Below are 23,519 nucleotides of genomic sequence, written 5' to 3'. Positions count from 1 at the left end.
AATTTTCAATAATTTTTAATTTGTTTGCCAACTATACGTCGGTCGAGGGGGACGGTGATTGGCGCGTACGGGCCAGGGAATAACTTATAACTCGAACGGTAAAGAACTAGCGGGATAGAGAATTCAAGTTTCTAAGGTTTGAATCAGTGTTTAGCCGGCTATAAAAGCCGGTCGTTGAGGCTCGCTTCCTCCATTTTCTTCGTCAACGACACCATGGTAAGTCGAACGCGTGCGGCGTGAGAAGTTAGGTTTACCGAATCCAACGATATTTGCAATTTCCTTCGGCATCGGCGTCTTAAAGCTACGCAATCGTATTCTTGAATATTTTCTTCGAATTTTAAAACAAATATTACAGCTAATATCGACGATATCGTTTGCGTTTTGCGATAACAACCGAGAGACGATTTTACGAGCACGTGGCTCTTCTCGTGCGACGCCTCGAAGCGATTTATATCACTAAATGATGATTTAGATTACAAAGTTTATGGTTTTCGTCTGAATTACCTTGACGAAATACTCTAGGGCGGTCTGATTTTCTTTTTTTTGGCAAAAAAACTTGATCGCGTTCTTGGGCCACGCGGCTGAAATTTCTGCATCTCGTGTTGCAGTCGCACCGGAAGTTTAGCGCCCCTCGACATGGGTCGATGGGGTTCTATCCGAAGAAGAGATCCCAAAGGCATCGCGGAAAGGTGAAGGCTTTCCCGAAGGATGATCCTAGCAAGCCTGTGCACTTGACTGCTTTTATCGGCTACAAAGCCGGTATGACTCACGTCGTGAGAGAAGCTGATCGTCCTGGCTCAAGTAAGTATTTATTACAGGAAAAAAAAATGTAATTGATGTTATGATAAAGTTATTAAAGACTTAACCAATAGGGATTTAAGTGTATTAAACATTCCTTGCATTTAATGCTTCATTAACAACGCATATAAACTTGCGACGTGTTAACCTGGGTGTTGATCGATGCAGAAATGCGTTGATCCACCTGGGTTGCGGTGCGAGAGCTGCCCTCAATGCAGTACGTTCTCAATACTGCCATGTCGAAAAGCAACCCTGTGCGCTGCTCGCGCAGAACGCATAGAAGCAAGGTATATTCCATAAACTCTTTGGAGCCCATTGGGCCGTAACCACTGAGACAAACCATACCTAGTACAGTCCCTTTTTAAAATAAGCTTTGTTTCTTTATTACTTTATACCTCTTCTAAATATCAACTGTTCTTTTACAGAGGTAAATAAGAAGGAGATCGTAGAGGCAGTTACTATCCTCGAGACGCCGCCGATGATCGTTGTTGGTCTTGTCGGATACATTGAAACGCCGCATGGACTTCGTGCGCTCGCCACTGTCTGGGCGGAGCATCTGTCGGAGGATTGCCGCAGGCGTTTCTACAAGAACTGGTTAGTAGAGACCATCCGCATTTGCTATATGTATCTAAAGGTCTGTTCTTTTTGCTGAACTTTTTGCATGGTTCATCTTTTCTCTTTTTATCTCCAACGTGAAAAAAAGAGGAAAGATGAACCGTGCGAAAAGTTTAGCTAAAAAAAAGAGGTCTTAAGATGGTCGAGAACAAGTAGGCATGTTTATATTGATGTTAGAATTTACGACGTGTTAACTTGGACGTTGATCAACGTGGAAACACGTTGATCCGTCTGGGTTGCAGTGCGAGAGCTGTCTTTAATGCAGTAAGTTCTCGAGACTGCCACGTCGAAGAGAAACACTGTGCTCTGTTTACGCAGAATGCATGGAAGCGAGGTATATTCCATAGACTTTTTGGAGCCCATTGGGCAGTGACCATTGAGACAAACCATGCCTGGTACAGTTCTTCTCTTTAAAAGACTATTCATTTCTATTCACATCAAACTATTTATTTTACGTACACGGATACTAAAATTATCGCAACAGCTCTCCGCTCGCACGATGAGAGTAATCACTTGGATATGGCCGTTAAAGTTTTTAACATGGTTGGTCCAAGAAATGTGCCCAGTCTCCGCTCATTACGATGAGACTGGCACGTTACAGAGATACCCAAGTGTGGCGTAGGACACGTGCACAGACGGGCATTGCAATTGATTTTCTGACAGGTACAAGAGTAAGAAGAAGGCATTTACGAAAGCGTCGAAGAAATGGCAAGACGACCTCGGCCGCAAGTCCATCGAGGCGGATCTCAAGAAGATCAAGAAGTACTGCAGCGTCGTTCGTATCATCACGCATACTCAGGTACGATGCGACGATATTAAAGTATTAAGATTGTGAAATAAAGATATACTCGATAATCAAGAATTAACTTGATCTTTTTATTGCTTCTTAGATGAAGCTGTTGAGGCAGCGTCAGAAAAAAGCTCATATCATGGAGATCCAATTGAACGGCGGCACTATCGAGGACAAGGTGCAGTGGGCGCGCGATCATCTGGAGAAACCTGTGCCTATTAGTACCGTGTTTGCTGCCGATGAGATGATCGACGTAATTGGAGTTACCAAGGGAAAAGGCTACAAAGGTACGTTTCTACACATATGTATGTGTTTGTGTGTGTGCTGTTTGCCCCCCGGAGTTGTCACTTTTTGGCACCCCCCGCGCCCTGCCCCCGGCACACACATCCTGAGAAGCATGCTTTCAAGAAAGCACTTAGGACTATATGATGAAAAAAGCATGACGTGCACTTATCTGATTATCTTGAGGATAATACCATGCTGCCTTCCTACTGAAGTCCTTTACCGAAGAAGAGAATACTAACTGTGAATCGAATCTGGCTCTCTTGTCCGACGAGCGTGGGTGATTCTTAAAAAATTAACGTTTTTCCCGCTTCTTGCAGGTGTCACGTCTAGGTGGCATACGAAGAAATTGCCGCGCAAGACCCACAAGGGTCTGAGAAAGGTCGCCTGTATCGGCGCGTGGCATCCCAGCCGCGTGTCCTTCACTGTCGCACGCGCTGGTCAGAAAGGCTACCACCATCGTACCGAGATGAACAAGAAGATCTACAGGATCGGACAGGGCATCCATACAAAGGACGGCAAGGTAATTATCGCTTTGGATCCATTGGATCCGAGTTATCCGGCGTGCCTCTTTCCCTATGTCGATCTTTGGTACACGAGAAAAAGATTGATTCTTAACTTTCAAAGAGGCGAGATAATCGTTACTTGCTCATAGTACCTAATGCATAATTCACATTAGTGCTTTAGGCCTCCAAGACAAGTTACAAAGTCACTATTATTAACTTCATGAATTCTTTTATCCGAAATTATTGATCGGGATTGATATTGATCGTAATGTCTTTTTACATTTGTAGATCGTGAAGAACAACGCTTCGACGGAGTATGATCTTACAGACAAGAGCATCACGCCAATGGGTGGCTTCCCGCATTATGGCGAAGTGAACAATGACTTCATCATGATCAAGGGATGCTGCATGGGCCCGAAAAAGCGCGTGATCACGCTCAGGAAGGTAAGGAGTGACATTAATGGACAAACGATACATCGTTCTACTTTCTCATGATGCATTTCTAAAGAGCCTTATACAAATTTGATAACCATGATAGTTTTATGATAGGACTGATTAAATATTTGACATTATATCAATCAATATTTATATGAGCGAAGTTACATAACGTGGAAACGTGTTTTACAGTCCTTGTTGGTACACACCAAGAGGTCGGCGCTGGAGAAGATCAACCTCAAGTTCATCGACACCAGCTCCAAATTCGGACACGGTCGCTTCCAGACCGCCGTCGACAAGATGTCCTTCATGGGACAACTCAAGAAGGACCGTCTGCGCGAGGAAGAAGCGCGAACCGTCGGCGTGCCGACCGCCCCGCCAGCGCAGTAAAACCATATTCTACTGTGCACGATTTGCAGAGAAAAAAAAATAAATGTTTAAAAATCTTAGACTAATTTTAATCATTTTCTCACATATTTCTCCTGTATATCCTTTGAAGAGACGGATTCGAAGCTCTAAATAACGAATCATTGTTTCAGTTTTAATTATTTAAAATACATTTTGGGATTATTGACGCAAGAATATTGCTTCTTTTGAGAAAAGAAAATTAGACGTTCTCAAGAGTTATGTTAAATCAATTTCTCTTTTCACTCTAACTATTTTTGAATTTTAAACTTAATTTATTTTATTATTTATTTTATTATTAATATTCAGATTCTTTGGACCTATTGCAACAGCCAATCGGATTCTTTAGTTCTCCTTCCCTTTTCCCCTTACGTCCCGCTCAGTTATTAGTTACGTATGACGTCCGTGCATCGCGCAGCGATTCTGCAGCGATGTGATTGGATGTGATTACTTACCATCGACCATCACGGAAGGATAATTTGACGAGAAAAATATTAATTATTGCTGTCGATTTTTTTAAATTAAATATATAACGATGGCGGAGAAGGACAATATCATGTACAAATTCATGAACACCTTATTCTACGTGATAGACGCACCGGTCACCTACGTCCGAGGTATTATCTAATCGTCCGTATTGGTTATGTTGTTGCCTCGCGGGCGACTCCTGAACGTCCTTATTTCGTTGCAGAGAAATTCGTAGTGCCGAACCAAAAGAAATATCCGTGGTATCATCAGCAATACCGTCGCGTGCCGACGATCGACGAGTGTTATACGGACGACGTGGTTTGTTATACCGAGGCAAATTGCCAATTCTTACGCGATAAGTAAATTAAAGTTTTTTATGAAATATTAGAAGTAGAAGGCGAAGAATAGCATCCTCGACACCGGCGATATCGACGGCGTCGTCACGACCGATTGATTCCTCCCTTTTTATTCCTCATTTCTATTTCAGATCGGTGGAGGAGGAAATCTTGATGATTCTGAGAAGTCGTTTTGAACAGTGCTCCTTCTATCACGGCGAGGCCGACGAACATGTGTGTGAACCTTTGAGGCAAACTTACGAGGACGCAGCCGTCAATTGGTTTATAAAATGTGAGTCCGTGATTGGAGATTGTAAGAATAATAAGAACAAATTTGGATCCCGACTCTCCGCGGTCCAAGTTGTTTCTAGAAAAATGAGCGAAAATCGTGCCTCATCTTCACTTTAATCCAATTGAATAGATTTAATATGAATCAAAGAATTTTTACTATCTGGAGAAATTTATAGATTCCAAGAATATATAGTTTGACGATTATACATAATTATACATCCAATTCAAATTCTCAGAAGTGTGAAAAACTATTGCAGAGCATTTTGTTAAATCCACCTCGATATAAAACCGCAACGCGCGTTTGATTTCTCTGTTGAAATCAATTCCTTTGAATGATACAGATGGCGAAATGGGAGTGGCTTTAGACGTGAAACATGCGTACATGAAGCAGAAACATCGTATGATCTGGGAACGCCGTCACGGTCCAGTAGGTACCGGTATGAAAGGAGATAAGGCGTAGCAATTTGCACCGGCATCGTAGATGATAATTTAATGGCAAACGCATTCGCATATTATGGGTCCTGAATCGCAGGTTTGCTTAATGTGTACAGATGTGTTGTGATTTAAAAACGGCGGGATAATAAAAGTAATTTATCAGAATTTTAATCTCTCATTCGCAATTTTTGTAACAATCCGCATCTTACAATGGCATAAAAATCACGTAGCGCACGTGCGCGCGCGCGCACGCATCGACAGCAAATCTCTGAATATTGCATGAATCAATCTTTCCTTTTATTCCTTCTCTCATTGTACAATATATAAAAAGATTATACCTATTGTACATGTATATCAAATTAATTTATGAAATACTCATTTAGACACGATTCCATCGATGATTTATACATTACAATTTCACTCGTTTGTTATTACGATAAAATCATCTTATATATATAAATTCTCATTTACAGTTTTCCTGCTGTTTTGACATAATGTTTCAACCAGATTATTCATCCATCCATTTCGAATGCCAAAGCAAATTGAGTGCGCATAAAACTTATTAGGCATTTAGAATGTAAGACAACCTCGCATGGTGTGTCTTACGCGACGGCGTGTACCGCACGAACGTAAAATATCTCTGACTGAACGCGAATTAAAAGTTCCCTGCCATAGGACACGTTACACGCATGGAAATTTTTCACGCAAATATAAAATACAATAGGATTCATTATTATGCATAAATATACAACACGTAACGAAACGATTTCTCTTAATAGGAATAAATTAACAAAATAGTTTAAAAAGTCACTACACGAATACTACACGATCCTTGTAACTATTATATATAATACCGGATACCTGGCTGTCATTCAACTTATCGCGAATCTTCTGACGGTCCAAGCGGAGATAGCGCGAGCACTAACGTATCTCTCAAATTCTTCAATTTTTTTTTTTAAATAACTTATTACAATAAATTGGCAAACTATCGCATAAAGGAATCCATTGTAGCCCTAATCCTACAGTACAATCTAATCAATCTCTCTCTACGCTGCAAATTTTACACATCCATGTCATATTTACAATGAGCATGAAATATACGAGATTAAAAGTGAGATCATCACGCATTCATTCCCTTGTGTACAATTCGAAAAGACTTACATTCTCATCATACATCTTATATTACGCACTTAATATATATATATCTCATCAGCAGAACGGTATAAAAAAAAGATTTCTATATCAGGCAGAGTCGCAGACTCATGTATTCCCATCATCGGTCTTTATACGAAAAAAAAAAGAGGACCGATATCGCGCAATGGCTGCTACAGAGATATTCGATGCGAACTTTTGTCTCGTCTCCTTTTGAATAAAAATACATGATATTTATCGCCATTTATTTAATTACTGGACGAATTTGTCTTAACGACCCTTGTTAAAATTTTATCTCTCGTCGCACCATTACGTTATATCCTTCTGCCATACAGTAAGCACTAATCTCAAAACATCGAAGATTTTTCATCGATAAAATTATTCTCTTCTCTTACGTATTGTGAAAATCGCGTGGCAACATATTACAGCATATTATGCACTCCAATTTTACACATCTGTCATTACTGTATTCGTGATCGCACTCATTCACATGACACATTCGTAAAATTATACATTGAGCAGTAAAAAAATGTATCAATGGTGAATGGAGAAATTTGGTAAGACGATTAACAAGATGAATAACTGAAGGTGCATGGTAGACAAGGGAATTTTCGCTTATCTTCTAATTGGCAACAAGTATACGTAATATCTTTCTCGGACATATAGTATGTTATATGAATGCAACTCACATTGTCTCTGGCAACGTGAACGTAGGCAAATCGAAAGAAGCGTTTCAACAAATAATTTATTTACAAAAAGAAAGTAGTTATAGTATACTTGACTATGGAATCTAGTCTAATATTCGCTTTCGTTTAACAAGTATAAAACAAAATAGGAATAGGTATAAAAATTATATATTTTTTTCTCACGATATGTATTGTTAACTAGTCGAAACAATCAAGTAAAAATTGATTGTAAATTTGATACAAACATAAATAAGATTAAAATAATATAAAATAGATAGATTGTTAATAAAAGAAAATATTAGATGCGATATAAAAAAGGTCTGAATGTAATTACATAATTCACAAATGCACCAGCCACGCTTCTTGTTGTGTGATTTTATGGAAAGATTAATTATTGCCATCCCAAGCTCCCTTCTTAGTGTAGTATTTACTATCGTCTCGCTTCTTTTTATACCCTATATCACAGTACGAAAAAATGCTACACGTTTCCTAACCATCAGCACATGTCATTCGATATAAACGTCGCTCACGCATTTCCTATTACAATCCAAATTATATCAATCATATTCTACTCGATGTATATTTTCATACTTTTTGAAAATAATTTTTGTGCTATAATCGCTTCCTTCCGGTTTGCATATACATTTAATTTATACACAGATCTGTTGCAAGTTTCGAGTGTAATTAAAGTATGGTACCTACCACCCATGGAACAGTACATAGGTAATTTAATCCAGTTTAGGTGGCGATCTACCGAAGTCCGTTCAAGTCCATAGTTTCTTGTTGTCTCCGTGAAGAAATCGATTAAACACAATCTGGTTTTGATCCTGAGCTTATCACTTTTTTTAACGTCTCTCTTTCTTTGCGTGCTTCCCTGTTTATGGCTTGATCCGCTGATCGAATTGGGCCGCCAGACGTCTCTTGCCTTTAACTAGCGAGATAAACATAGTTTCCCGATGTTTTTAAGCGAATGAGCACACACGTACAGTAAGAGATCATTTTATAAAATATTAGTTGACACACGGAAGATGATTTATTATTATTTTTTTTATAAATAATGCTACTCACTGGGTTTACCAGAAGTGCTATGAGTGTCGCTGCTCTCGTCATCCTCGACAATATTATCCTCGCTTTCGGAACTTGCAAGATTGAGATGCATCCTCGCGTTGGCGGCGGTCTTTTTCTGATTATCCGCCAATATCTTCTTCTTGGGTGTTAGCGATAGAGAAGGAAGCGGCAATTCCGACGGGTGTGGTGCAACGACAGACTTGTGATAGTAAGGAGAGGTAGGCGGATACAAGGGATTAGCAGCAGCGGGCAACAGATTTTTCGTTGGCGACAACAAGTTCGATATATCGGCGCAGGCCAGAATCTGATTCCAGCTTGGTAAGGCCAACGAGGGAACCTGAAAAGAAACAACGGATTAACAAACTATGTAGAAATTAACATTTTATTAACGTGTAATCATCCGATAGAGATGCGTACCTGTACGTTCGTGGAATGTTCATCTTGCGGGTACGTAAATTTTGTCGGGGACTTCCACAGCGATGATATCAAGTGTTGTGCTTCTTCCTCCCACATAACATCCTGCAAGAAAACGATAAATCAATAGTGTCAATTAAGAATATATCGAGATAAATTTTAATGTTGATTGAAATAATACCTCGGGCGGGGAGTCGGGCTTGGGCGGCGGCGGAGGAAAATTACGTTGCATCGGTGTGCGTATCAAACTGTTCAGGAAGCTTTCACCGCCGCTTTCGGCCGGGACCGACCAGCTAATCGAGCGTTCCTCCGAATTCGGCAAGTTCTTCCAATGCTTATCACGAGCTTCCGGCCATAGACTTTTATCGTCCTTCGCTTTCCAAGAATTAATGTTTGTCAATTGATCGATCCACTTCTCGTGATCATGATCCATCGCGCTCAGAGTATTGGAGGCATTCACCCGGCAGGAAGAATCACTTTCAAACGAATCGTTACTGGAATCCGTATCGTGATAGGACGACATCGATTTGTACACTGATGGCAAACGTATACCGGCGGAAGCTTAAAGAATAAAAAATTGAAATTAAACAGCGAGATACACAAGAGAGAGAAGTCATACTTCAACTATTTACTTACCGGCTAACTTTTTTTTCAAATAGATAATCGCTTCTTTCTTCCGTGTCTCCTTTATCGTTACAGTGCAAGGCAAGGCTTGTAAAAGTGCAGTTATTGTTGGAAAACCGTAGTGTGCAGGTTTACAAGGTGCGCCCATGATATTCAAGTATGACACATCAAACTGCGACAAGTTTAATGTACCACCATAATTCATCATTACGCGATAAAGATCGCAGGCGAAACGATGCAATGGTGTCAGCTCGATGAATTGTTCGCCATTTATCACTGTGAACTGGAAGATATATTTTTAAGATGTGATAAACGCATAATTCAGAACATTTAATCAGTCTGTTTTAATGCTTTGAGGCATTTTAATAACAGTGTAAATAACACTAATCCCTCCAACCATGCACTTTCGTTTCTAACGGTCGTTCGTTCCGGGAAACCAACGATCGTGGAATAATCCCCCCCATCCTTGAAAAAAGTTGTTGTAGTAGGGAACATCAGGCAGAAATTTCAGAGCCACAGCCCATTTGTTCTCGAAACGACAAACAATCAAAATCGCGTTGGGACACGAAAGTGCATGGTTGGAGGATTACGTCAGTGTTGTGTGAAGGTAAGTGAGAATTTTTTTTCGATAAAAATGTTTTTTTGTGTACAATTTGACATTCCACAGAGGACTATTATGGCTCAGAGGCAGGCGGAAGAGGTGGGGAGGAGCATGCAATTATAAAAAATATAATTTTTTTACATAAAAAATATATTTGACACTCCAAATAGTCTAAATTCGTCTTTTCTTATTCAGAAATTCTTTTTCTGGCATCCTTAAAGTCTTTCTGTACCACTTAAAAATTACCAACATTTTGGCAACGAAATTAAGTATTCTTATTTAATTAACAATTATCTTATTTTTTTTTCATTTGCACTGCTTTTAGCTTTAATTTGCGTGCTGAAACATTAAATTTCGTCAATTTGTTCGTGAGTTATGATTTTTAAAATAAAACAAGTCGTAACGTGCGTTTTTGGAGGAATTAAGTGGCGGAAAAAACGTTGGAGGGATTAGTGATAATAATGGGTCGCGTTAAATTCATACATACCCGAACAACATTTGCCAGATCTTTTCTAAACTCATCTAGATTACACTGCTTCATATAATACTGAGAGTAATGCTGTACAAATTCTCTGACTGGCATTCTATTTTGGGGTTGGTCCATTAACACACGCCGGCATTGGAGGGTTGTTTGCTGCAAGTGCGATTTGTCTATTAAGATGACAGCTGGTCCTGTAGCCAAATCTATGATCTGTGACACAAGAAAATCCAAATAGTCACACAAATATCAGTTGAGGCGTTGCCGATCACTAGATCGATTGTACGATGTTGTGTTACCTGAATGGTGTCTCCAAGCTTTCGCATAAGCTGCAACATCGAACTGCAACCGTACGATTCGGGACGTAGCGCGCAGCCGAAATGATGTTGGAACACTTGCGCGATGCTCGAAACACTTAGGCCGCTTCTGGCGCGCATCACCAACTTCGATATTTGCTCGGAGAGGACCTTAAGACCCTCTTTCTCGGTCAAGGATATCTGTCTCTCGCCTCCGTTTACCTCCTCGATCTTGACTACGTCCGGGATCGCTTCGAACAATTCGATCAACTTGGTGAATCCGTAATCCGACACGCGGCATTGATGACCGAAGTGATGATGATAGGAAGGTACAAACTTGTTGAACAGCATCTTACATTGCGGCGCGTGTTGCAGTAACTCGACCACCTGTTAAATTACAAGTACAGTTTCGAGGAAATGTACGAAATTTACGCGTAATTAAAAATCCTTCCAATCGCGCACCTCTTTAGCGAACAGTTTCGTTCGTTCGATTTCTTCGACAGTCTGTTCGCGTTTAGGGATGGCTATCATCTTATCGCCACCTTCCATAGGAGTTACGACAACCGTGTTCTCGGACACTTCGCCCAGAATATCTTCGATATCGCATACACCATAATCCACGATGTCCCATGGTTTTGCTGGAAAAAAAATTTACCGATTATTCACCTTCAAAAAATTAAACGCGAGTAAATCAATGTTACGGAGTTGCTTGTTGTACCTATTACTCGAATATAAACGCTTGGAAATTCCGAAAGTGCCACTTGCTTGCTCGCTTTCGATTTCAGCACTCGTAGTAAATCCGAGGTGAATCTGCGTACTTGAGCACGATGCGATAGCGTAACCACGCGCTTATTCCCCTCTCCCATCACCTGAAAAGATACGCGACGATTCGCAGATCATTCTGATTTAACACCTATTCGCGGGACGTGTCGTTTAATTTACATACTTGAACAGTGGGCGTAAGCGCCTCTAGCAGATCTATTAGTTTAGTGAACCCATAATCGGCGACTCTGCACTGCCGTCCGAAGTGATGGTGGTACGCCGGTATAAATCGATTAAATGGCAATTGGCAGTGCGGAGCGGTTTTCAGAAGATCGACCAGTTCGCGGCTAAAAAGGGCCAATTGAGTCGCGAGCGGTGGACTCACGCACTTGGTTTCTGAAAAGGGCAACGACTCTTGTAATAAACTTTGATCAACCTTGTATTCTAACTAATTGTTATCGAATTATAGAATAACTACCATCGTGATTATTTTCATGGTCTTTCTTCCCTATCCACATAATATATTTCACGCTGCCGGTATCTTGTTTTAATTCGACGCATGATAAGCACGATACCAAATGTTCTAAAGGTACACCATTTTCTATGATTTCCAATTGTTCTTTGAATTCAGCCTCGTAACAAGTCGGTAGACTGAAATTATTCAACAGATTGCAATATGTATCATAATTCTTTCGTACTGTATACAAAATGTAATATAAATAAGAAACACACCTTGGCAAAGGTAGAATGCCATTGTGCGACACTAATAATTGTTGCACACGAGACTCGAGAAGCTTCAAAGAGATCTTTACGTTGGGTAAGGATGCCATTTCTTGTTCCGCCCAGCCTTTGTCCAACAACGGTTTCGCGGTATGCATTGTGCAATACGGTAACTTGACTTGTCCATCCTGTAAACATTATTCAGTGTCTTTTATATGTATAAAATTATAAATCTTTCATCACACATAAAAGAGAATATATTAATTCAGGATAATTCGCTTTACAGTATGATCAAAGCTTCTCGACAGTAAAAGGAACTATAATGTAAGTTCGACCGTTACCGGAAAAGCTCAGACTCGGCTACTTATTCATCATTTTGCGAATGCTACAAACAATACACGTGTAACACGGAGTATATCGCGCACCTGCATCGTATTACTAAAGCACGGCGATGGTGTGTTTCTATGATCCGGATTGAGCGAGACCATTCTGCCGCTCGGATCTTCGGTGATTATGCATACGTCTCTCATCTTGTAGAGTTCCGACACGCTTATAGAGATCATAAACCGGCTCTCGTACATCTCGCGGAATTTGAATAGCGGCAGTTTGTGTCCCGGGACCTCTTGCAAGAGCATTACGATTTGTGCTCGGATAAGTTGCAGATTTGGTCCACCGTTATGAGCGTAAGATATCAAAATGCGCTTGTAGCCTATTTTACGACGGTGTAACTGCGAGATCGCATATTGTGCATCCGATAACGAGAGTAATTTGACACTAGCGGCGTAATTACCGTCCGATTGCGTAAATACAGTAATATGACAGTTCTAGAATAGAAAAGAAACGTATCTCTGCAACAAGTGTCTCTACAATAAGATTGTACATAAATTATAAGTTTTCAATAAATACATGGCCACGTACCGAGACGTGTTCCGTAAACACAGACGTAAGAATTCGCTTCATGTCTTTCATATCGATGTTTTGATCTAAATTTGTTACTTGCAATTCGATTGGTATATTAGTACCATTATTGATGCTAGATCCGACGCGATTGTTTATAGGATTTAAAAATTGCTAGAGAGAAAGAGAAAAGATTAAGAAATCATAAATTAAATAAATTAAATAAAGAGTATAGATTACAAGTAAATTAACACGTAACGATATATAAATGTACCTCTACTTCTTCGTTTTCTGCATCACTTAGATGCGACCGTGATGTTTGATTGTGTTGTCCTGTCCCTTGTAACATACTATTTTCATAAGGTGATGGTGTCTTATTGTTTCGTGTAGGAATCTGCTGTTGATTCTAAAAAAGAAAAAGATAAGACATCTATTTTTTCGTTTCTCTGAATATAATGTAAGATGAACAATAAGAATACAATTGTGTTTGTACCTGACCGTGCCATGAGCTCTTTTCTCTAGTCGGTGCATCGTACAGCGGAGATGGGCTACGCCGTTTGAAAGAATTGGATTGGGCTGTTTCAACAATATATATTATTAATTGTCATATACGTAATTGACGTAACATAATACAAAATTGATTTCAGTTCGTTACCATTATAACTAAGTGGAACAGCTAATGAATTGTACGATTGCCGCCCTCCAAGCCATTCGGAAGCATGAAGAAATGTACCGTGTGTACCTCTGATGCGCCTAAGACCTTCAGGTGTACGAGAAAGTGTGGTAACAGCACCATTATTGTCCCGAACCTGCGGGATGTGAACTCGTTTGCTTAATACCTTCGACTTTTCCGCCTTAAACAAAATTAGTCGTTTAGTATGTTATACACGTGAACATTAAAACCAATTACAGCAAATTACAAACAAGGATGAGAGTAAAGAAAACAGAGATGTTTAGAGATAAATTTAAATATTCCTCTAAACAAAACTAACTTTGTATTGTTCTTCCCATATATGGCCATATTGTTGAGGTCCCGGAATTGGCCAAATTAAATTTGGTGACTGCACCCTAGTAAGATCATTGTATGTCCTATTAAAAGCTACATCGCCACTATTCGGATACGCCCTTCCGAAATATAACGGAGGTTGTATCATCCTGAAATATAAAATAAAGATATTAAAATCCGTTACGATTTTGCAGCAAATATAAAATTTGTTTAATATTGTATATCAGATAAGATCAAATTACAAGTTCATAGCCCGAATCAGCAAGGATAAAAATCTACTCGCGACTCTAGAGCTCTTTCTCGGATAATCCATCATTTAAAAGAAAATATATGTCGCGTTAGTTCACCAGATAAATAGGTTTAACAAATTTTACAAACTGACCCTGATGGTGGGCCATTGATGGGCGCACAATGGGGATTGAAAGCAGGACCATAGGCACCCACTACGGATGACGAGGATTGATAATGCGGAAATTGGAGGGTTCTTGTCCCAAGTACAGAGGCACTCGCAGCATACATTTGCTTGGAGCTACTTTGCTTAGAGTCAGCAACAACTTCCGATTCACTGACTGCCCTACTTCGAGTTATAACACTTCCTGAAATAGTATTATTAATTACAATGAGCTTGACAATTTATCGCGTTACTTCACTACAAACGTACCTAGATTTTTAACGATTATATTTCCTTTCTCCTTTCCGAGATATCTTACAAGTATTTTCGACCCATAAACATATTCTCCATCCATACGCTTCTGAGCCCTAACAAAAATAAAAAAAGTGAGAAAAAACAAAATTACATTGTTATTCTATAGCCCCCTTAACAACTAATTCCACTTATAAATGACCTTGTAGATCGCAAGAATGTACAAGTACCTAGACATAGATCGATTTCAACAGTAATTAATAATTATTAATTTTAATTGTTATAAAATTTCATTCTAAATGGGAATACATGTATAACATAAATTGTATCGCGTGTAAAATAAACGTTTCTCGATATTAAACGGCACAAAACTTCTTTGACAATGGCGACACAATAGACATTGTAACTTACCATCAGCAAAACCATCACTCAACATTACAATTAAACATTTAAATTATAAAAAACAATAAATACTAAATAAGATATATATTACTCTGCAGAAATAACTTCACTATAATAAATCCTAATATGTGCTAATAAATATATAACAGTAAGTAAACTTATTATATGATGTTCTTTGATACCACTACGTTCGTTACATTACTGTCTGTTATTTCGAATCTTTCCTATTTATGTTTTCATCCCTGCTAAATCTGTATGTAATACAGAAGGTATACAAGATTGTTTTTCCTCCTTTTCTTATATGTACACATACTGATCCAATGACAGAACAGAGAATGTGAAAGGCTGATTTGCACGACGTACGAGCGGGTCATTTAAATAAGAATTAATATATGGATAACGAAGAAGAAAAAGGAACGTAAATATTAATTTAAATTTTTCCGATTATTGCCTGAAGACTCAAATTAACTTTGAGATTCGCTCCATCTACTTCCATTAACGAGTATATGAAATATGAATAAAAGATACATATTTTCATTAAATTAATTTAAGAAAAAAAAAAGCCCAATTGTTCTACATATATCTGATCCAATTTCTATTTCTATATACCTGTGTAATCAAAATCATTAAAATATATACCTTTCTGCAGAACTATGCGACGTAAACCGTACTATGGCAGTATTGGACTGGACATCTACCACACGACCACCACAATTTTCGGATAATTGCTTAAGACGACGCTTAATGATATTAACATCTATTTCATCGGGAAGATTATTAATTAGGAGGTCATAGGATTCATTACCCTGAAAAAGGTTAAATTATATTCATAGGTAAAGACATATATGTATACATGCAAAGGACAGATTGTGTAATACCAGTAAATTCTAACATTATACGTGTTTCTTAAAAGTGGTTAATTTGGAAAAATTGCTCGTAATTCCATGATGATGAAATCACTATGTACGTTGATAAACGTAATAAAAATTTGAAATTCAAAAGTGCATTCCCTTGATATATGTGTCTCTATACATAATCACCAGACAAATCACTAAAGTACATATATCTTTACTGTATATTACCGGAAATGAGTCTGAACCACATGTGAATTGGGAAGTACAAAGTATGCTACACACAGATACACATAAGATAAAACAAAGTATATTCGGAAATAAAGAGTAAGAAAAAGTATACTACGTGTACGCTAAATATTGTTTATTAAATAAATACATCTGAGAAGAGTGCAACGTAATTTATATTAACAGTTTTGAATGGAAATTCCCTTGTCAATATTATAGTCGTCACATACCAGTCTTCATACCTTTGGTGGAGGTCTGGACGGCAGTGGCTCCGTGAGCTCCATAAAATCATAATGTTCATTGGCGCATAATATTAACGCTTCTGAGGTATTTTTCTTATGCAGCAGTATCACATGAATCTTCTTCCTATGACGTAGATCACTGAGATCAGCGGCAAAATTAATGTCGCCGGATATTAAGATTATGGCTGCTGGGCTGCCGTGGATGTCGGCGAACCTTCTAATGGTCTGTTTAAGCTTCTCATCTGCAGCGTTCTTACATGTAGCAGCTACGTGTATTAAATTAACCTAACAAATGCAGAATAAATGGATTTGGTAACAAATATCGTTGCAAATTAACCGAGATCATGCCAAGTAGTTGGTTTTACCTGAGCGTCATTCAGTTCCTGTATAATTTGGCTATTCTCCTTCTGAACGTCACAAACTACAATAAATTCTGCCTCTCTATAGCCATTAAAAAATTTATCTCTAATTAATTGGGTAATCGCTATGGCGGATCTACCTTTAGGAACCTATAATACAATTGCACGACGGGATATTATTTTAATAACAGAAAGGGAGAATCTGAAGATTATATCGAACCAACCTGACAATTTTCAATGTCCCAAAATACGCCAATAGGTGGAAGATTTGATGTAATCGGCATCTTAGATGGGCTATCATGACACAGAACGGAGCAGTCATGCCTGCAATGGCTAAACGACAGAGACTCAGATGCCTTGGCGATTACTTTAGAATCGCTATTGTTTTCTAGTTTACTGTCGCACGGCGAACTGTTGGATACTGGAAGCAATAACTTTTGTACAGATAACAATTGTATCAGCTTCTCATTAAGGCCCTCGATCTCGTCGTTATCTTCCGCACAGAACGCACGGTAATCGGATGATTTGTCGTCAGCCATGTGTTTCACAAGTTATCTGATAGGACACCAATGTATGGGCTGAAATTGAATAAAATGAAGATTAAACAAAATGTATGATAAAATTGACAAAATTGTATATTTCTTTAATTAAACAATATATATTGGACATTGTAATATCGCGTAAATAATTTATATGCAAATAAATACCGATACTTACAAAGATTCATAATTATGAAGAGCTAGAGCTTTTTCTGATAGCAGAGGTAGCTCAGACAACACGCGTGATCTCAAATCGGGAGATAAGACGTCTTTAAAGAACGTTTTGTCTCCCGATTTGAGACATTACGTTCACTAGGCGCATTCTTCCGTCCACGTTCAAAACGCCACGCGGGAACGCGCGTCGCCAAGCTTAACTTGGCCGAAATGCAGCACGCGGTGACGTTTGGCGCGTTTACCTGAGAAATTCAGCCATCGTTCCCACGTCGCTTCCTATGCAGCATCGAGCAAAAACGCGGCAACCAGCGCGACGGGATACCGAGCAGGTAAAACATTACGGAGGGAGATCACGGGGGAGCACATGGTTCGGGAAATTTCACGTCCGGATGCGTCCACTGGAATCGAGCTTGAATCTGCAAAACGTGCGTCTCCTCTGTGACTTCTTCTATTTTATTCTCTTTCAATTCTCTCTTTCTCTATCTCTCTTCCCCTCTATCCGTCTTCCTGCGCGATGAAAAACATAAAGCTACGTTTACATCGCGCGATTGGTAAAGGTCCATTCGGACGGAGTTGCATAATCGCATGGGTGCACAAAGAAACGGGGTCCATTCATCTGTTTTGTTTATTGCGCATTATGTCGATGACGGTCATCTTCGATGACACTAGAATCATTATTCGTCATTAAATTGTAGAATTTTTTGTGACTGTAATATCAGACTACGCATAGTACGCATTTGGAGATCGAAGATTGTGAACTGAAAATTAATTCGACCAATCAAATAAGTTTAATTTTAATCTGTTTCGTTCTGATTGGTCGAATTTTGATTATCGATCTCGGTTCATATAGCTTACTTTTTATCTTTTTCCAATTTTCGAAATTGGAAAAAGGTAAAAAAGTAAAATCTCGATTTAACTTTTCATCTTTTTCCCCTTTCTTTTCTTCGTCTTTCTCTTTTCATTCTTTTTTTTTATTTCCACGGACAGCGTGATTCCGCGATCTTTTCCCCTAGAAGCGGCAACGGTGGTGGAAAGATAGAAAGGAAAAGATCCCGATTAGCGGTGGTTGGCAGCCGTTGCTGGCAGTCATGGCTGTCGCGCTTTTATCGGTGTCCGTTATCTCGAGGATCGTTGTCGGTTGTCACTGATTGAGTTTTTAACTTGCCGTTGTCGAGCGTCTCGTTAAGAAAATTAATTTGTACGGATAATTCCAATTGTTTACATGAAGATACGACGCAACCGTCATGACGACCGCACTGTATCTGGAACACTATCTCGACAGTGAGTACTGGCGTTGTATATTTGGGGGACAGTCTATTTCTTTAAATTCTACTCCTATCTTTCCACTCACGATGCGAGGGAAAGGCGAAAGAAAAAGATCTTAAAAAAGTGGGAACTTTATCGACGCGCGAACGTCGTTCTTTCGTGTTCTCTGATTTTTTATTTGTTTCGTTCTATACTCTTCCCCCATCTGAATTTTTCGGTATCTTGTAAAATTTGATTTCGCCTGCTCGTTTGAGTTGCGAGATATATTTACCTTTCAACGGAAGTGTCAAAATATAAATGTATTTTCTGTTAAGTGCAGATGTGTCTGGAAAATCCAATAATGGTTTTGTTAGATACCTAACCTAACTTTTTTTATGGAAAGGGAAGAGAAAGAAGACCCTTTATTTCTTTTTTGGACTTTTCATGAGAAATACCACGTTTATAGAACTCTAATTTGTATGCAATTCTTGTTAATATTGAATCTTCTCCTTAATTAAAATTTTGCATTTAAAATCATACTTTCTGCTTCTTGTCTTTATTTTTATTTTAATGGTAAACATGTGTGACAGTCTCGACTAGTTAATATGACTCTGTCGACACATATGTGTTACAGGCCTCGAGCATTTGCCAATTGAATTACAGAGGAATTTTACATTGATGCGCGATTTGGATGCGAGAGCGCAGGGTTTGATGAAGGACATCGATAAATTGGCGGATGATTACTTGAGGAATGTAAAGAAGGAATCGCCGGAGAAGAGAAAGGAGCAGCTCGCTCATATACAGAGCCTCTTTAACAAGGCTAAGGAATACGGCGATGACAAGGTCCAATTAGCCATTCAAACCTATGAATTGGTTGATAAACACATCAGACGACTGGATTCAGATCTGGCGAGATTTGAGGCAGAGATACAGGACAAAACGTTGAATAGCAATAGAGCAAAGGAGGAGAGCAATGCCAGCAAGAAGGGTAGAAAGAAACTCAAGGAGAAGGAGAAGAGAAAGAAGGGTACTGCGGCGAGCAGTGAAGATGAAGCTAAGAATGCGAGAAAGAAGCAGAAGAAAGGTACATTCAAATCAAGCTCTTACAATCGCATCTCGCTTGTGTCAATCCTTAAATATTAAGTCCATTATTTGATTATAAACGCATATATTCACATCCAGGTGGCTCTGTAGCTTCAGCGTCATCCACTGGCGCTGTGGGAAGCGGCGCCCAGGTAGATGCGACGGCACTCGGTCATCCAGCTGATGTTCTAGACATGCCTGTCGACCCTAACGAACCGACTTACTGTCTTTGTCACCAAGTATCATATGGAGAAATGATCGGTTGTGACAATCCAGATGTAAGTTTTGTTTAAAAAGACTTTTAAAGCAATATCCACTAGAAATTACATTTCGAATGAAGCTTTGTTGCCTATTTATGTTTTTCAAGATGCATTTTTCTTCAATTTTCGTTATAACTTAAAGATCATAGATATCACAGGATTGCGAGATAATTAATTCCTTATTTTTTTCACATTTCAGTGCCCTATAGAATGGTTCCACTTCGCCTGCGTAGGTTTGACAACGAAACCTAAAGGAAAGTGGTATTGTCCCAAATGTACGCAAGATCGCAAAAAGAAGTAACTCCTAGAAACGTTTGAATCTGCTAATCACCGTCGGTTTGAAGAAGAGGTCATAACTTTTTCATATTGAAAGTAAACCGATTTTTATATAAAAGGACGATAGGAGAAAATTTATGAAAGACATGTACAGAGAGAGAATAGAACTGCATTTCCATTGCATCTAATACTGGTAACGAGACAATTTTTTCATTTTTACATGACGTATATAACAATAAATGATATGCAAGCGCGGATTGTTATCGCCAAATAACTAGTCCGTAAACAATTTCTCCAGATATGATACGTTTTATTGTAATATGTAGAAATTGAATTTTTTTATCGCGATATATAGAACTGCATCGCGGGCTTTTTCTATATTAGAAAAGGCTTAGATATTGAAATGATTATGATTAATATATATATATATAATAAACTTGATCTCTCATTTCCAAATGTATGAAATAGATACATGAGTGAAATTTTATTATTGATAAATGAATTCTTATCATCAATTTTAGATGTAATGAAAGCACAGTTCGGACATAAATCCATCACAGACGGAAAACGTTTTGAGAATCGGCCATTGTTTCACTATCGCTTTACATTCTTTTTATATATCAAAATAGTAATTTATTAGTAATGCCAACCGCGTCGCACAAGAATCACTTCACATTTTTTTTTTTATCACTTTTACACGGCCGTTTCTCGAATATATCTGTGATTTCGCTCGCTAAGGATCGACTCATAGTTTTAATTAGATTAATTAGAATATTAAATTATTAACGTTATTACTGTTTTTATATGTTATGAATGTACATCGCTTTATATATACATGAAGTAAACTCCTGTTGAAGATGTGAAAAGTGTATTATAAACGAATATAGCAATACGATTAAAAAAAATATATTTAGTTCATCGAAACTTATCTCGTCTATGTCAACCTGTCCTACGTCTCTGAATATTTACAAAATATATTTACAAGCATTTTTAATTAATTACTTAATAGCGCTGTCGTATAATTAAATTATACGAGTAAAATATTACACGAATAAAATCCAAATTTATAGTTTCGCTTTAATTCTTTCGAAGAAACGTCACGAATAATCTTTCGCGACTTTCCTCAATAATACTGCTTAAATTGCTTTTGGGAGTTACGGCTACATTTTTACGATATTTGATATCAATGTATCCTAATGAAGATACAAGTCAGAATATAAATATAATGCTTGGAACCATTGCAAATGTACGCGATAAACATGAGAATGTTTTTTGAGCAAGTATCAAAAAACCAGACTAGAACGTTGCAGAAATCTTGTCCCCCCCGTCGCGTTAAGGGATCCCGGATTGTCTATTGCAGCACTGACTAGGTGGTGCGGTCCAATTGTACTGATAGCTCATGCGATTCCTCACTTCCTTGGGGCACAACGCGCCGGAGGCCTGATAGTACTCGTGCATGCTTCTCATGTTCGGGATCGTTTGCTTGTGCGTGATTATGTACTGATTGGAGCAGCCGCGCGATCTGTATTCCGTGTCGAAGCGCACGTCGTGCTTCCTCTCGATGTTCGCCAGCGGCGCCAGCCAAAGACCGACGGAGACGTCCTCGGAATTATGCAGCCTAGGACAATGGTGCGCAAATTTATAAAGAAAATGGTAAAGGAAGAATTAAGAACTGGAATAAACATATATAGAGAATTATCCATTCTCCATTACAGGATCTTTATATATACAACAAAACACAAGTATACGTTAAGTACAAAGTATTTTGTACGTGATTCGCAGCTGTACTCACTTGAGGATGTCCGCGTTGCTGGCGATGAACTTGACGAGATTGTAGGACAGGACGTACCCGCCGCCCAGGGCGTAAGGAAGGTAATAATCGCACAGGATCCAATCGGCATCCTTCCAGGGACCGCTCCGCTTCACCTGCGCCCGCCCGTTGAAGAAGCCCCAGTAGAGCTCCCGCCTGGTCCCCTTGCTCTGCCACCTGTCGAGCTCCTTCAGGATCTTGTGCACCAGCGCGTAAGAGTCGTCGTCGCACTTCAGCAGGTAGTCAAAGTCGTAGTGCTCGTGGACGGCTTTCAGGGCGTGGAGGACCTTCTTCGTCAGCGTGCCGTAGGAGTCCTGCAGCCTGGGTAGCAGCAGCAGATCGTCGAACTTCTCCTTCTCCGACTGCAGGGTGTTCCTCTGCTCCGGCAGGATGTCCTGGGTGCCGATGACGAAGAGGTGCCTCACCGTGGCGCCGTGGCTGTGATCGGCCAGCCAGGTCTTCCTGATGGTGTCGCGACGTTCCAGGTTGTCCGGTCCGCTCAGGACCAGGACGATCAGCCTGTACTTGGGCTTGCCTTCCGGAATCTGCCGATCTGCTGAGCATCCCCGCGCCGGCAGGTAACGCACGCACAGGAGGACGAGGAGCGCCCCGACCAGGAGGGCGAGGACGTTCGCCCGGGCGAGGTACCGTCGCCGAGCGATCGACTGGAGCTTGGACATGAGACGGTCGAGTCGCAGGTGCGTCATGAAATCAATTTCGGGAACGCTGCGGGAGGAAAGCGCGCTCGCGCGCCTGCCAGATTCCTGCTCGTAAATTCGCGCGACCGGTGCCGTAGCTAGAACGCCTGCGATCTCCGAGTTGCGTCATAAATTACATGCACATAGATATAATTCAGAAATGTGATATAAATATCAAAAAATAAAATTGTGTCTGCTGACTTCAGTTGCACCTTCCGCGCTCGGCCTCCGCTCGCATTCTCTCAATTCTCTCCTCGACGATGTCCGCTGTGAGTCTGCGAGGAAAATGCGATTGCGAAATGTCGGCTGTCTCGTTCGACGATGCTGGGATAATTCCGGAATCTATATTCTCGATTCGTGCAGCGTTCGCACCGCAAACTGCCGCAAACGTCAACGATCAGCTGTATACGAGCTGTACTCGGCGATCAGCTGATCGGCACCAATCGGCACGGCTCCGAGACGGTAGGTTAGGTTAGGGTCAGGTTAGGATATTAACATGACACGTGCGACATGCGATGGCAAGCGCGCAAACTGGAGAAGCGATTATATTTGTAGGATACAGCAAATTTGAAATATAAAATATATCAACATTTCGAGAACTCTTAAGTTCCTTAATTTTGTCTCTTGCGTTTCCTCGAGTAACAT

The 23,519-nt window shown here is 39.7% G+C and overlaps 5 protein-coding genes and 1 non-coding gene across 11 annotated transcripts; 4 read left to right on the top strand and 2 right to left on the bottom strand.

The window, feature by feature from the left end:
- The first annotated feature begins 87 nt into the window (after positions 1–87).
- Positions 88–3,875, top strand: Rpl3 (ribosomal protein L3). Its single transcript, XM_071723315.1, has 8 exons — positions 88–216; positions 609–801; positions 1,224–1,392; positions 2,077–2,212; positions 2,304–2,490; positions 2,806–3,008; positions 3,280–3,435; positions 3,619–3,875. The coding sequence occupies exons 1-8, from the start codon at positions 214–216 to the stop codon at positions 3,814–3,816; spliced, it is 1,245 nt and encodes a 414-aa protein (XP_071579416.1). The 5' UTR covers positions 88–213; the 3' UTR covers positions 3,817–3,875.
- LOC139785969 (small nucleolar RNA U43) lies at positions 461–536 on the top strand. The gene has a single exon (XR_011722139.1). It is a non-coding gene; the product is annotated as a small nucleolar RNA U43 (small nucleolar RNA).
- Positions 3,876–4,246: 371 nt separating the features above from the next.
- Nd-pdsw (NADH dehydrogenase (ubiquinone) PDSW subunit) lies at positions 4,247–5,525 on the top strand. The gene is made up of 4 exons (XM_071723308.1): positions 4,247–4,448; positions 4,523–4,658; positions 4,787–4,926; positions 5,267–5,525. Exons 1-4 carry the CDS (start codon positions 4,367–4,369, stop codon positions 5,383–5,385), a joined length of 477 nt encoding a protein of 158 aa, XP_071579409.1. The 5' UTR covers positions 4,247–4,366; the 3' UTR covers positions 5,386–5,525.
- On the bottom strand, positions 5,504–18,008 carry Marf1 (meiosis regulator and mRNA stability factor 1-like protein). Of its 6 annotated transcripts, none has more exons than XM_071723279.1 (25): positions 17,745–18,008; positions 17,014–17,367; positions 16,796–16,939; positions 16,431–16,715; positions 15,749–15,915; positions 14,726–14,823; positions 14,447–14,660; positions 14,051–14,213; positions 13,714–13,912; positions 13,552–13,634; positions 13,333–13,464; positions 13,080–13,232; positions 12,587–12,985; positions 12,174–12,349; positions 11,920–12,092; positions 11,626–11,837; positions 11,398–11,548; positions 11,142–11,317; positions 10,683–11,066; positions 10,393–10,596; positions 9,317–9,587; positions 8,862–9,241; positions 8,684–8,785; positions 8,267–8,603; positions 5,504–8,129 (listed from the first exon to the last, which is right to left on the bottom strand). In XM_071723279.1, the coding sequence occupies exons 2-25, from the start codon at positions 17,326–17,328 to the stop codon at positions 8,077–8,079; spliced, it is 4,971 nt and encodes a 1,656-aa protein (XP_071579380.1). In that variant the 5' UTR covers positions 17,329–17,367; positions 17,745–18,008; the 3' UTR covers positions 5,504–8,076. The 6 variants fall into 6 exon arrangements, with proteins under 6 accessions (XP_071579380.1, XP_071579384.1, XP_071579387.1 ...); XM_071723283.1 differs by lacking the exon at positions 17,745–18,008 and adding an exon at positions 17,507–17,733; XM_071723286.1 differs by lacking the exon at positions 12,587–12,985.
- A 561-nt stretch (positions 18,009–18,569) lies between these two features.
- Positions 18,570–21,290, top strand: Ing5 (inhibitor of growth protein 5). Its single transcript, XM_071723226.1, has 4 exons — positions 18,570–18,783; positions 19,382–19,831; positions 19,930–20,108; positions 20,290–21,290. The coding sequence occupies exons 1-4, from the start codon at positions 18,747–18,749 to the stop codon at positions 20,389–20,391; spliced, it is 768 nt and encodes a 255-aa protein (XP_071579327.1). The 5' UTR covers positions 18,570–18,746; the 3' UTR covers positions 20,392–21,290.
- On the bottom strand, positions 21,146–23,302 carry Beta3galtii (beta-1,3-galactosyltransferase 6). Its single transcript, XM_071723198.1, has 3 exons — positions 23,087–23,302; positions 22,159–22,981; positions 21,146–21,984 (listed from the first exon to the last, which is right to left on the bottom strand). The coding sequence occupies exons 2-3, from the start codon at positions 22,881–22,883 to the stop codon at positions 21,699–21,701; spliced, it is 1,011 nt and encodes a 336-aa protein (XP_071579299.1). The 5' UTR covers positions 22,884–22,981; positions 23,087–23,302; the 3' UTR covers positions 21,146–21,698.
- Positions 23,303–23,519: the final 217 nt, after the last annotated feature.

This window comes from Temnothorax nylanderi, unplaced genomic scaffold (assembly GCF_030848795.1).
Source record: "Temnothorax nylanderi isolate EJ_2023f unplaced genomic scaffold, tnyl_v1.0 TNYL_tig0008_pilon, whole genome shotgun sequence".
NCBI classification, from domain to species: Eukaryota; Metazoa; Arthropoda; class Insecta; order Hymenoptera; family Formicidae; genus Temnothorax; species Temnothorax nylanderi.
Note: the sequence above shows the minus strand (reverse complement) of the source record. Positions and strands in the feature narration are given on the sequence as shown.